Here is a 15,310-nt window from a genome sequence, read left to right on the forward strand (position 1 = left end):
TAATAGGAACAAGTGCTGATTGAGGAAAGTATAATACTAGTAACTTTTACATGGGAATGTTTTTCTACTTCTCCATATGCTACTGAGAACACTATCTCTAATCTTAGGTAAAAATAAAATAAAAATACTTGGTTGATGCACATAATGTACATAGTAGACTACTCGACAAACACCATGTACAGAAACCTAACTATAGCATAGAAAGGGAAAACTACCGGTGAAATGGCGAGAACAATTCAGTTGAAGAATACTTTACAGGAATGTAGCTGGATTTTCAAGAAAAGGAAGCTTCCATTGCTTGTAAAATTGGCGCAGTACTAAATCTGAAATTCCTAAAGCTGCGACCAGGACCCACATCGAGAGGCTGAGGATCCGGTTCAGATTTTGTTGGTTGGTTGTCCGTAATTGTTGAACTACTTCCAGTAGAACTATGCTTTGCTTTCCACACACAAATTCCTTAACAAAGTAAAAAAAGGCTTGTTAGCAATCCTAATGCAATAGTTTTGAAAATCTACAAGAATCAATGTAAAAAATGGACGAGTAGCATTTATGCAAGCGCATCCGCTATTTATTTTTATTTTTAATCCCTAGGCTAGTGCAACACATTGAGAGTTGAGAAAATAATACTCCCGTTGTTCCATATTACAGGTCATACATTCTATACTTGTTAAAAGCTTATTAGTTAAGTCAAAAAAAAAAGCTTATTAGTTATTACTAATCCCGACTGATTCATGGCATTTTATAAATTCGTATACATGACACTGCTGCTGAACAATCAACTTCATTTATGTGGATGATATTATCATATATGGATCTTCTTCTCTAGTTCAGCGCCTCATTCAGAAGCGTGTAACAGAATTTTCCTTGAAGCAACTTGGTTCACTTGATTGTTTTTGGATATCCAAATTAAACACCTCTCTGATGGCTTTATCAAAGTATATCAAGAACCTTCTGCACAGGGCAGATATGGTAGATTGCAAACCAGGGGCCAATCCCAGGCCAGGAAACTGTGAACTCTCAAAGTCTCTAGCAGATCCCTTTTTTGACAGTTCCCTTTATTGTTGCTACAATCACTCGTCCACAGATCGATTTTCTGCTAATAAGGTCTTCCAATTCATGGAAGCACCCACTTTAAAGCACTCGATAATTCAAAAAGAAATTCCATGGTACCTTAAGGATACCATTGATCTTGGGTTACTACTTCTGCACTTCAGAACAAAGCAAACTGAATTGAATTTTATTTTATTTTCTTCATGAAAGGCTGCTTCCTAATTCTCTAAATGTTGTGCATGTTCCATCTCTTGATCAACTTACTTTCTTACTAAGCATCTCACCGGTAACAGACCTCCATTTTCAATCCATTCTTGACAAAATCAAAGTGCAGTCTTCTCTTACACTCCTTGAGAAGACAGGGAATACGATAACAGTATATAAAAAATGTGCAGTGTTTTAGAATATTCCTAATTGGCCTTACTCACCTTCTAGTCTCTATACTTGATAGTCCATTAGTCTGTTAGAGACTTTTTACTAACAGAAACTGATTCTAGAATCTCCATTGCATCGTACAAAAATGCAAGACACTGTGCATCTAAGGTAATAAATTAATAAAACAGATTCAGAATGTTCTTTCTCTCTCAAAATTAGTTTCTCTTTATTTTGATATTCATTATAGGCAGTTAGTTAAACAATAAAATAACAGATGTTTGTAACAACCAATCAGCACTTGCATTAACATAGAAAATACCTTTAAGAGGCAAATCGGGTCTTGGAGCCATAGGAGGTTGGTGTGATGAAATCCAAGATTTCAAAGATCTGCATGACGGCAGGCAGTGAATCTTTTTGAACATTGACAACATAAAGGACATTACAAAAATATCAAAGACAAGAAGTTGTACTCACGCCAGAAAAGGGGACACCATATACAGCTTAAGGCCAGTGATCCCACGAGATATCACTTCATCAGTTGATGGTTGAAGTTCATCAAGTCGTTGCCATGCAATTTCCTGTATAGATATAATAAGACAAATTCTCAGCATTTTTATCTCCTATAGTAGTTAAAGAGTTGTAAAACTAAAGAATGCAGAAGAATTACAAATCAAAATTTCAAGGTAAACATGGCTCCAATATATACTGGCAACACAGTCCACAGACCATGGCTGTACAAGGATACAAATGACAAAGCACTCTGTTTCATAACATCATTTTATTCAATATTAACAATTTGGTGACAAAATAGGAAAATATGGTAAACCTTCTTGAGACCTCACATCGTTTTATTCAATAAAAAGCTTTTAGTGCTGGAAAAATATGTTTTGCAGAAACGAGACAAAAATCTTATCTCTATACTAAATGTGTCTTTGTTAAATAATCATTTCTTTAATATTTTTATATGTGAAATTGGAAACTTAAACTTATATATGCTACACTTGTTATCAACAGGCCCGTAGCCAAGTGTTACGGTCATAGCAAGCATGTCAGTGGCCAAATTCTTCCCACCATTGGACTGCTACGGCCCCGTAGTGTGTGGCTAGCAGTTGAAAAATCAGAAATATAAGATTTTGATTATGTTTCCATATCTTAGAGTTCTACCTCTTTATCCTATATCCATCTTTCGGGCAATTTAAAAGAGAATATGTTAAGAACCCGAAAATTAGAATGAATAGTAAGAACAGTTTTATTGAGAAAATATGAAAGAATTGGAGAAAACTCTCCTCCAAGGGTTTCCCCTTCTACAATAGAGTCACTACTCAATTCACAAAATGTTTACAATAGTCGATGAATCTTCCTATCCTTGCACTATCCCATTTATAAATGACACTCTAACTAATCAATTAACCAACTTCCCTACCTAATTTTACTTTTACCCAAATCCTAACAGAATAATATGTACATCAGGATGGAGCAGAATACCTACATTTTCATGATAGTATATTTTCGCCTTATATGCGGATATTTTATTGTTTTTATGAGTACTACATTTCCTTTTTTTTTTCGGAAATCAGAGTATAACTCAGTCCCCTGTAATTTTCCGTTCTCTTTTGTAAAGAAATTTTGTTTTTCATCTGAAACTACTACTAGAAGTATTAGTTATAACTCTAGTGTAAGAAGCACATAGGATGATTAAATGATGAAAACCTTAAAAATAAATACATCAAAAGAATCACATACACTGATCTCCTTTTTGGTTTGTGGGGCAAATGATGTATCATCTTTGACACCAGCAATAATGTAAAGTCGAACTCTCTGTTGTCCAAAATTAAATTCAAGGAATTCATCCTTGTTAAGAAGTTTTGAAACATCAAAACCCGTTTCTTCCAAGACCTGCATTTAGCACAAACAAAACTGAGTCAGGAAAAGCAAAAGCAAGACTCTTGTGCATTTGACCCAGCTTAGTTTTTGCTTAACTTGTAAGCGAAAAATAAGAGCATTGCAAAAATAAAGCTAAAATTGTTTGGCAATTTCAACTTGTTTCTGGCTTAATAGTTGCTTTTAAAATAAAAATTGATTGGTCATATATTTCTTAAGAATTCTACAAGGTTTAAGACCAACAGTAGAATAGTCTGTGTGTGTGAGAGTTACACGTGCACACAAATTATAATTTATAGCATAATACTATGGCATTTTTACACTGCTCAATATTTTGTTATCAAATGGATGAGTTACAAAACTCACCGGTGTATGAGAGTTATCACATATCATACAAGTACATTTTACATAGATTTAAAATTGTTTGTTATGTCATTGAGGTAAATCAAGATCAACAGTGTTTAAAATGGCCCAACTTCTCCATTTAAAGAGATGAAAAGCAAAAACTAAGACAGGTGAAACACACCCTTAGTATGCCATGAATTAGCCGATTCAAATTAATTGTCAGTTTTATAAATCAATATCAATTTTCTAATGTTTACTAACCCTACAGAGCAAAAGAAAATGGAAGGAGGGTCAGTCACGACTAGAATGAGAAAGGGATAACTCTGAACAGTCACACTTACTTCTCTAACAGCACATGCATGATCTTCTTCATCTTTGCTCTTTTTGCCACGAGGGAAGCTCCAACTTGAACCTTTCCATCCCTTAACTAGCAAACACTGTCAACAGATATGTAAGTAAAGAAGGATCAACATACCAATACATAACTTCAATAATAACATTTTGAGTCCCACAATGGTGATTTCCTAGAAAAGTTGCATGGCTACATTGTACAATCATTTGCTTGAACCAAGAAAAGTTGATGTCGGGTTGTAAAATGTACACTAGCTTCAACATATGACTTGGCCCTTCTTAAAAAAGTGACGACTACAAATTGCAGGTTACAAACTAAATAAACCTGAATGACTTTTCTTTATAAAATAATTGTGCTTGAGTCAGAAAAATAAAATAACTGCTTCTAAGAGACCTAATTAAAAATTTCAATGCACATTTGAAATACTAATAATCGTAAATTCATAATACATTGAGAACCAAGGTATTGTCATATTAAAGAAGGCAAATAATCAGTAGTAGTAAGAGCATTTATACTTAGCTTACCCTTTCAAAGGTTTCATCAAGAATTATTGCGCCAGTTACAGGAACTCGAACCTTGTAGGAAGTGAAGTCCTTAAAAATATCATCTATATGGGCCACATAAGGCTTCAAAACATCACAACTATTGAACACTGCTCAATATTAAGGAAGAATCTAGTTGTATGATGTGAATGCTGAGATTTGAACAATGAAACTAAAACGTCATGATGATTAGCCTTTTCTATGTAAAGCCTAGACAACAATGCCTTCTAATGTCTAAAATTAAATCATAACAGGGATATCCTTGTCTCACATGGTCAAAGGATTAAATTAAAAGACAACACTATCCTAATATTAGCATTTCAGTTTAAGTATGTGTGCATCTGTGCACAAGCATGTGAGCATGGCTGTTCACAAACATTATCGAAATTTATGGGAAAAAAAAGGGTCTGCTTACATTTTTTGTGCAATACCATGCAGAGAAAATTTTCACTAACAGTTTTCTCGGGAATCCACGTAACACACAGTTTCCTACAAAAATATGAAGCTTTCCACAAAACTAGAATGTACATTATTATGCTTGGTTCAGTGCTAGTTTAGATTCCCATCACAATTTGATTCATAGATTACAAGAGACTGCATAAAGTATAATAAAAAATATTTAAATCTAGGGGAGCAACAAAGTTTTAACAAAACCATTTGTTCATGTCCTCTGCTCTCATTCTTTCATTTCACCTCCATGTCTAAACCAAAGAATTCAGCATACCATTTTTTCCCTTGTTTAATGAAAACTAAGAAAGAAGCCAGTGCATGAAAGAATTGCTGATATATAACTATTATCAAAAGTCAATTCAGTAATAAGAGTAACTTATGCTATTCTAAACAGAGAGGATAGAAAACAAAAGAAAACTGTAGTAAGGATACATAAAGAAGTGAACTCCTTCAGACTTAAAGACTTCAGAGATGGATTATTTTCAACAGAATTATCTTCATAATACCAATGGGCATACTCGACAAGAAATAAGATCCTTTCAAATGATTGAAGATCTTCCTTTGGCACATTTAGCACAAACCGGCTGCAATATAAACAACATAAAGTGGCCTTTTATTTATCATAAAAAACAACACAAACAAAGGAAATAGTGTGGACAAAGTTAATGGAAATGATTCCAAATGTTACAAAAGGGAAAAAATATCAAACAGCATATGATAAACCTAGTTCGCTAAAATTACATGCCGAATCATTTCAACAAATCTCCAAACTATTATTAAACAGTATAAATATAAAACCGAAGAAAACAATTGAATGGGTGACAGAACCACTATAACCAAGGTATATTCTAGGAGGACGAGGCAACAAGCAGGTGACTAATCATCGTCATCGAGTTCAAGAGTGAACCACTATGTTGCATAGGTGCGGGTATGGTATCGGTATCCGGTACCGGTACGTGGTACGGCCTTTTTAGAAAAATTAAGGTACGGGTACGCTCGTATAAATTTTTTTTAATATAGTTATATACTTAAAATAATAAAATTATATTCTTAAAATAAATAATTAAACATAAAAAATAGCAAACTTTAAAAGTAGTTATATTGTGGTTTACACGTTTAGGAAATTAGGAGTAGTAGTAAGACTATGTGGCTATACTTTTAAAAATAAATAAAAAGGGAAGGAGACTGAATTGATTCTAATTTTAAACTAAAGTGAATCTTTATTAAAAAAATAAACAAATAAAAAAAGAATGGGATTGGAAAGTGTTGCAAAAAAAAAAAAGAGAATAGTTTTTGATGAAATATGTACCACGTGTGTACCGGTACCCGGTACGTACCCGGTACCAGTACTCTGTCTAAAACGAAGTACCCATGCAACATAGGTGAACCATGAAGAAAAGACTTGGAACATAAAATGGACAGGACAGGAGGCAGGCAGAAAATAGGTCAGACAGGAATCGAGTTAAGAGAGAAGTATAAGGGGAGATGGGAATGATTATAATGGGGAAGGAAAAAGTAAGAACTCTCAAAGTTTTAGATGTGTTCCTAAATTTCATGTATGTGTACTTTGTCTCTAATCCTTTGTGTAAATATTCTTTATCTCTTTTTCACGTTATTCTAGATGTTGATTCCATTGATAAACCTAACTTTTATTGAGATAGATCTTTCATCAAAGTACATATGATAATTGCACTTCTACGCCAACAGCTATAGGCGATGAAACAACTTTGGCTTCAGCCACATCAGTGTTGATTGTAATTATAATGTTTAGTTATTCCTTCTTTTTATTTTACTGATATAGTTTCCTTAGATAGTTCGGTCATTTCCAAATTTCCCTCTTTGGAGAAAACTTGTGAATTAATATGTATAGGCTCTATGAATATTGAATGCTCATACAATTATTAGTAGTATCTTCGTCTCATACTCGACATGGTTTTTCATTGCAGTGTTCGTTTTCTAATTGCAGATTCAATTTCAGAATCCTAACAATGGGATATTAACCACAAAAAAAAGTAGCCTGAGTAATCCATCATTAGGCAGTTAACAAACCAACAGCTTTACTAATCTATGTTGGCAATCTCAGGTAGTAGTGCGTAGCACCGAACCCCAAAAATGCTATAGCGTATATCGGGATGACCGCTATTGTGAAGACTAAAAAACTATGTACAAAGTAAACATAAATTCTAACAACATTGTCATAATAGTAAATGGTCATTTAGGTCCTTAAATATGTGAAGCATTGTCATAATAGTCCTTAAATGCATCAAAATTACAATAACATACCTAAACATGTCTTTTGTTAATCATTATGGTCCTCAAATGTGTCTCTAACTAGCTAGTTCAGTGCTCGAATGTGTTTTTCATATGTCAATTTAGTCCATCAAATTACTAACAAAAGAAACACTTGAGTATGTGTTTGTAATTTCCGGTAGAAAAAGGTACTATAAATGCTATTTAGGGACCGAAATGACTATAAACTCTAATAATAATTTTCCATATTCAGCATCAGTGGAAACTATGAATCAATTCATTGAAGTTTAATTTACCATTTTCTTAACAGCTGCTCAATTTCAAAAATAAAAAGTTTCGCAAACAGTCATTTTGGTCTGTGCTTGGTCCGGTGCTGACACTATAATCCCTAAATAAATCAAATTTGCAAACACATCCCTAGTGTCTCATTTGTTAGTAACTTTTTTGTTAATAATTTTAAAAACCACATTCAAGGACTAAATTGACTACCTAAAATCATACTCGGACGCCTAAAATGACTAATAAAAGAGATATTTGTGGATGTGTTTGCAATTTTAATACAGTCATTCATAGACCTCACAGTTCAAAAACCAATATGATTGTTTACCCAAAAGAGTTTCACCCACAGTCAACATTCAACACCATAATTTCTCAGGAAACACGGTACAAATTTATTTCTAACCTTAAGTAAAAATGCAGAAAAATCAAAACAATACCAGAAAACGTAACGATAATACTAAGTACAAATTTACGACAGTTATAACATAACATATTGGAAGAATAGAAAGCAGAAACGAAAAAAGGAGAAAACCTGCAAAGATCGTCGAGGAGTTCTTGGGGTGGAAGAACGGTTTTGTATGAAGAACTTGGAGTACGATGATGATTAAACATGGGTAATGGTTTTCCAGAACTTCAAACCCTAAAACAAAATAATTATAAAATTGAATTGAACTATCCAAAATTAGACATAATGTTTTTATACGGCAAAATTTATGATTATAATTCTTAACCCAATTTTCAGATCGGAATGTTTAATTACACCTCGCCTTCAAATATTCCCACTCCTAAAATTTTTTCTTTTCTTTTCTTTTTGGTGGCATGAAGTTTTCATGTAGATAGAAGGTAGAAAAAAGGATATGGGAGTAAATCATCAAATTTGTCTCTAACTTTGTAGGATACTCTCAAATAGGTCCCTAACTTTATGAATATCTCAAAAAATTATTTGATTTTATTAATCTGTCAAGTTAGTCCTTGTATTTAGCCACTTGCTATCTATTAAGCACGGACACCTCTATGATTAAGTGTGCCACAGTGTCTGACATGCATCGGTGTGCTCCAAAAAAAAATTATTTTTTTCTTTACTTCTACTCTCCTTAGATACACATTAGACATATATACAAATTACAAGGATTGAAGATGTGCCGAAACAATAATGTTGATCAATGAGAGATTAAAGAGATTACATTTTTATTGCAATATTTTTAGCTTTTCGATAGTAGATTGATAAATAAAAATCAAATACTATCATATATTGTTTTAAAACTTTTTTAACTTAGATGCACATGTATATATTTTTATTATCAATTTAGATCTTTTATAAACAAGCAGCGGTGTCGGTGTCCTATGTTTTTACATTAGCAGTGTCTACCTGTGGCTGTGTCCGTCGTGTCAGTGTCGGAGTCCGTGCTTCATAACTTGCTATTAGTTAAGTCACTATATTTTAATAACTAACATCAATTTAGTCCATAATTTTTATCCAATTGTTATCAATTTAGTCCCCAGTCCCTAGCATATTTTCAGAAGAACTAATAATATAAATAAAATTTGACAGTTACAAACATCTTTGAAAATATTTACAAAGTGAGACACCTATTTGAGAGCGTTCTACAAAGTTAGAGACTAATTTGGTGGTTATGGCATGGCATTAAGTTTTGATTGTATAAATATATATATAAGGTAAATATAATTATGATTAGATAGAAGGAACAGCGAATAAAATCATCAAAATTTGTTCCATAAGCTAGCACAGTGAATATAATTATCATCATTATGAATGAAATAGAAATGGAAATTTAACATAGAATGAATTTCAGAGACGAGAGTATGAAAATAGGGTTCATAAATTTGCTACTAACCTGTTACTACGATCAGATCGGAGAGTGAGAGTGTGGAACGGCGGCGAGATTGAGAGTTGTTTGTTTCAATTCAACGAGAGAGAGAGAGAGAGGATACGGCGGAGAAGAAGAAACTAAAAAGTTGCAGCAGTGATGTGGATTAGGCGGTATATTTTTATTTTATTTATTCTTTTTTTTTAGGTATTACTTTATTTATTCTATTTTTTTGATAAAAAAACAAAAATAAAAAAACAAAAATTTGGAGGTAAAGAGTGTTTTTTTTTTTGTTATGGAAAGTAGTTTGATTTAGTAGGAGATCGCTTTACACCTTGCGGTGTTTACACCTCTCACCTATCGAAGTTCTGTTAAAAATTTGTTGGTTGTAGTTGGCAATAAGTAGTTGAGGGGGCTATCTTCGAGTATCTATTGAGGTTAATTATTCTTTGAGTTAACGCAGTTCTTGAATCCTTGCATGTTTTATTTCAAATATTTATTTTATTTTATGTTCAATTACATTAAAGTAACTTGTGGTAAAAATCAAACATGGAACAATAAATAATCGCGGGTGTGAATTTGTGTTCCAACACATCAAACTTTCATTTGACTGGAATTTATATTCTGACACGTCAAACTCTCTTGCAGTTACTAACGTATAGTCACAATACTAAAAACATAAAATAAATAATATGATTAAAAAAAATAGATAAATACAAGGTCTTTCTAAAAGGTAATATAAATGTTGACGTAGAACGAGAGGAAAAAACCTCTTAAAAAACCAAAAATATAAATATCAGGATAGCAAAATGCTTAATCAAGTCATGAGATTCAACCACCAAAGTTACAAATCATAACAAAAATTCTTTTTTCTAGCCTTTAGTCACCACCAAAGAAATAATGAATTTTTATTTTATCTACTAGATGCTTAGACGAAATTACATCATTTCCAGTTTCCAAACCACTTGTTATTCATTTTCTTCTGAATGCTGTAACAACAAGTTAACCACAAAATCTGAATACTTTGACCAATATCTTTGTTGAGTAAATGAGGGCTTCCAAAATGAATATCATGAGCCTTAATATCGTTAGATAAAACACATGAAATTTCTAACCACACAAGAATAGTGTTACACGCCAACAAACTCGCAGTTAAAAAACAAATGATTATCAATTTCGTCAATATCACAACCACCGAAACAAAGTAAAGAATTATTGTTTAAGATATTGTGCATTGAGAAAGAAATGGTACTGAATGTTATGTATTGTTCATTATACAAATGTGTTTAAATACACAGTAAGAGTACAAGGCTTGATCCAAGAATCAAGCTAAACATAATTACAATAATTCACAATAAGCTAAACATAGAAACATAATAAATGCAGTCTGCCTATGTCTAGGGATTACACTATGATACAAACTGATATGGTCAATAGTAATTAAGTCATGTTTTAACTCCCCCTCTCAAACTGATGGTGACATGGTCACTCCAAGTTTGTCTCTCATAATGTTGAACCTTGTCTGAGTGAGAGGCTTAGTCAGACAATCTGCAATTTGATCAGCTGTGGGAACATAGGCTATAGTGACTTTATTTTGCAGTACTTGATCACGTATATAATGCACATCTATCTCAATATGCTTGGACCGAGCATGCATGACAGGATTGGAGGCCAGTGCCTTGGCACTTAGGTTGTCACACCATAGGACAGACTTTCTAAGAATTGGAAGCTTTAATTCTTCTAGTAGTGATCTTATCCAAGCTACTTCAGCAGCTAGATCAGCTAGTGATCTATATTCTGACTCTGTGCTTGATCTAGACACCGCTTTTTGTTTTCTTGAAGACCAAGAGACCAGAGTATCTCCAAGAAAGACACATTGTCCACCCGTTGATTTTCTGTCATCTGTACTAGTAGCCCAGTCTGCATCTGAGAATCCTGCTATGTTAAGATCAGTGGAAGGCTTGATGTGCAGGCTTTGATTTTTGGTGCCTTGGAGGTATCTCAGTATCCTTTTAATCCCTTGCCAATGGTCAATTGTAGGAGTGCTCATGTATTGGCTAAGCTTATTGACTGCAAAGGCTATGTCTGGTCTTGTATTTGTGAGGTATTGTAATGCCTCTATGGCTTGTCTATACAAGGTGGGATTGGACATTAGTTCGCCCTCAGCGATGAATTGTCTACCAGTTACCATTGGTGTCGGGCATGCTGATGCATTTTCCATGTTGAACTTCTTGAGTACATCTCTTATATACTTTGTTTGCCTCAAATACATTCCACTGTCATCTCTATGAACTTCAACACCTAGGAAGTAGTGTAGTGGCCCTAAGTCCTTTAGTGAGTAAGCAGTGTTGAGTTGATTGGTGAATTCCTCTAGAAACTTTATGTTGCTTCCAGTCACTATTATGTCATCAACATAAATAAGAAGGAATGTAGTGTGATCTGTACCTTTGAGGAAAAACAATGATGTGTCATTTTTGGCATTTTGGAAACCCCAATTTACTAGAGTGCTTCTTAGACTGTCATACCATGCCCTTGGCGCCTGCTTCAGGCCATAGATAGCCTTGGATAACTTGCAAATATGATTAGGCTTGGTAGTGTCTATATATCCTTCAGGTTGCTGCATAAACACTGTTTCCTTGAGTTTTCCATTCAAGAAAGCATTGTTTATGTCCAATTGTCTCACTTCCCAATTAAAATGAACAGCAATAGTTAAAATAATTCTCATCGTGCTGGATTTTACAACCGGGCTGAATGTTTCATGAAAGTCAAGTCCAGCTGTTTGTTGAAACCCTTTTGCCACTAGTCTTGCTTTCCTCCTCTCAATTGAGCCATCTGACTTGTACTTAGTTTTGAAGATCCACTTTGAGTCTATGATGTTTTCTTGAGCCTGAAATGGTACTAGTGTCCATGTGTAATTGGACATTAGAGCTTTGTACTCCTTGTCCATAGCTTCCTTCCACATTGGCTTGTCAAGTGCTTCTTTGACACTTTCTGGTTCTTTCTCTTCTGAGTCAGTCTCTGTCATTCCAACGTAGGGTAGTTTTGGCTTATGAATTCCATTTTTACTTCTGGTTCTTATCCCATGAGTGTTAGTGTTGTCCTGATGGGCTTGTTGTTGACTTGTTCCAGTTATTGTGGGACTATTTCTATCTTCTGAATCAACAAAGTTGTCTACTTCGATGTCTTGAATACTACCGTTGTTGGTGTAACACCCAAACCCATTATTTATATATTTCTACCTTAGAAAAATCTTTTTCAAAATACGCAACGGAAAATCACATTTAATTTATTGAATGTCGGTTCGAGTATTACACTCCTCTACCAAAATAATACTAATGTAGTTAATTAGTAAAAATACTTGTTTATACAAATGTTAAATCAACTAATGTATTTATTAGCTATACAAAACAACCTAGATAAGGAGACTCTATATACATATAAAACCCCTTTTCCCGTGTCACAATCAGAGCAGAGCTTCACCGACGACTCGACATCGAATACCACAAAACCTGTAAATCTGGACCCCCAACGGTCCAGCACATAACACATAAAAGAGAGTTAGATAACATACTCAAAATATACAAGTGTAAGTAAATGGTACTTAAACACTTCTTCATAAAAACATGCATAATCATACATTATACATATACATCACCATCATTCATGCATATTCATATATCATGCATATACTTCATTTATCACCTAATCAATCATCCACAAAATACACCAAACATATAGTTTCACGTCGTCTCGGACAATACCAAAACATCGACAAATACATTGTTCAGATTATGGTCATGACGGACCCTGCGTTGTTCATTTTATAGTCATGACGGACTCTGCTCCTCACATACGGATTAACAATCAACATTTACCAAGTATGTGTCAAACATCATTTATTATAAAATGCACACATAATCCCTAATGCAATCTAATGCTTCACATTCATGTTATGTCCTCTAGACACCTCTAATGCATGTGGTACCATCGTCTTTATCAGAGTATTTCACCTCCGATATCCGTCTTTATCAAACAAATATAGTTCGATATCCTTCTTTATTGGACAAGCCAATATCCCTAAATATTCATGATGCATGCACTCAAAACTCATGAATATATTCATCAACAATTTTGGCATATAGCCCGTCAACAATAACGTGGAACACTATCCAACGTCCGTCTTTATTAAGATAATCAATACCTTAATATCCGTCTTTATTAGAATAACATAATTCTAATATCCTTCTTTATTAAGTTGATTAACACCTTAATATACTTCATTTATACTTCATACATGATTAACAATCAATTAACGATTAGCAATGAGCATTATAAGCATCAACAATCATCAACAAGCATCAATAAGACACTGATTGAAAATACATGCAAAGGAAGATAGCAGATCAAAAATTGGTGAAATCTGCAGTATTTCCGCCTGGGGCGGAAATATTTACGTTTGGGGCGGAAGTTTTCGCCTGAGGCGCAAAAGTTTACGTTTGAGGCGCAGAAACATCTGAAAGGTTGGCTGCTCACTGCTCTTCCGTTTCAGGCGGAAATTATTGCGCCTGAGGCGGAAAAGCATGCGTTTTCTACACAAAAACGCCCAAAAATCCCATTTTTCATGTTATAAATCCCAAAAGAGTTTGTATTCAAGCATAACAAACATAGATAGACACAAAAGGACAGTCCATTTCTCAGATCTACATCATAAACATCGAAAAAGTAAAGATTGAACACTTTTTCATCAAAACTCTCAAGAACACAAAGTTCTTGAGTTTAATCCATTAGAAAACTCGTTTTAACCATTATTTCCGTTCATTAACCATGTTACAAGCATGTTAAACATATCAAGAACCTTAGGAACGATTTCCATCAAGAAAATCCATTCCAAGCTAAAACGAAAATGGGGTGGAGGAAGTTCGGGTGAGGAGAAATCGACATTCTCCCCTTCCTCGGGTCACCCACGAATATGAAATCTACTCTCTTACCTGGATTCGAAGAAAACACGACGAAGCTCTCGAATCCCTAGCTCTCCCTTGCTCTAGCTCCCAAGCTCTCCTCTTCTTCCTCTCTTTCTCACAAGAACATGAGAAAAAATGAAATGTTTCTCCCTTCCCCTAGGCCATATGGGCGCCCCTCACACACACAAGGCCCATTGGGCCTCAAGCCCAATTGGCTTGGCCCAATAACACGTTAACTCTCTCTCTACTCGCTTAATAACTAAAGTACTCGATAAATAACTCTAGTTATTAACTTAATTAAAATTCCACGTTAAATAAAATATTTTAACACATAAAAATAATAATATGAAAATTGGGTCGTTACAACTCTCCCCTACTTAAAGGATTTTCGCCCTCGAAAATTACGCTACTAAAACAACTCCGGATAACTCCTGTATCCGACCCTCCAATGAAACGTTCAAACACTGCACCTTACCAAGTTTGACAAAATTAATTTATCCCATCCAACACAATTTTTGTCTATTTATCAACAAGAGATCAAGGACGGCCAGTTCCTCAATTTGTCGATAGATAGTCAACAATCATGATATCGGCATAAACCATTCTTATCAAACCGCTAAAACGTCCATTCCGCACGAAACATCGATAGACTCACATTCTACGGTACACATAATGCTACCCACAACAAGTACAACTAATCGAACACACTCCGAAAAGATACTCCCGTGGAATACTCCATAACTCCACAAATCCTATAAGTCTCTGATTCCCTCATGGATCACTTAACCGTGGTACACCACTTATTCATATTCGAATCTTATTCCAACATATCACTCGATAATTCAATTCCAACAATCACTTGATGACCAACATTCTCAAACTTCATTGACACATGCTAAAAACTACCATCTCTAACCGTCAAATTCCTTTTTTAACATATCTCCAATCATTGAGTCGAATCTCGTTACGACTATTCTATTCCCAAGTAATCTCTTA

General features: G+C 34.2%; 1 protein-coding gene across 1 annotated transcript; it reads right to left on the minus strand.

The window, feature by feature from the left end:
- LOC123907137 (mRNA-decapping enzyme subunit 2) lies at positions 1-9,545 on the minus strand. Its single transcript, XM_045957243.1, has 9 exons — positions 9,381-9,545; positions 8,057-8,164; positions 5,428-5,579; positions 4,528-4,655; positions 3,993-4,088; positions 3,169-3,321; positions 1,900-2,003; positions 1,745-1,812; positions 1-456 (listed from the first exon to the last, which is right to left on the minus strand). The coding sequence occupies exons 2-9, from the start codon at positions 8,134-8,136 to the stop codon at positions 275-277; spliced, it is 963 nt and encodes a 320-aa protein (XP_045813199.1). The 5' UTR covers positions 8,137-8,164; positions 9,381-9,545; the 3' UTR covers positions 1-274.
- Between the last annotated feature and the right edge of the window lie 5,765 nt (positions 9,546-15,310).

This window comes from Trifolium pratense, linkage group LG2 (assembly GCF_020283565.1).
Source record: "Trifolium pratense cultivar HEN17-A07 linkage group LG2, ARS_RC_1.1, whole genome shotgun sequence".
Taxonomy (NCBI): Eukaryota; Viridiplantae; Streptophyta; class Magnoliopsida; order Fabales; family Fabaceae; genus Trifolium; species Trifolium pratense.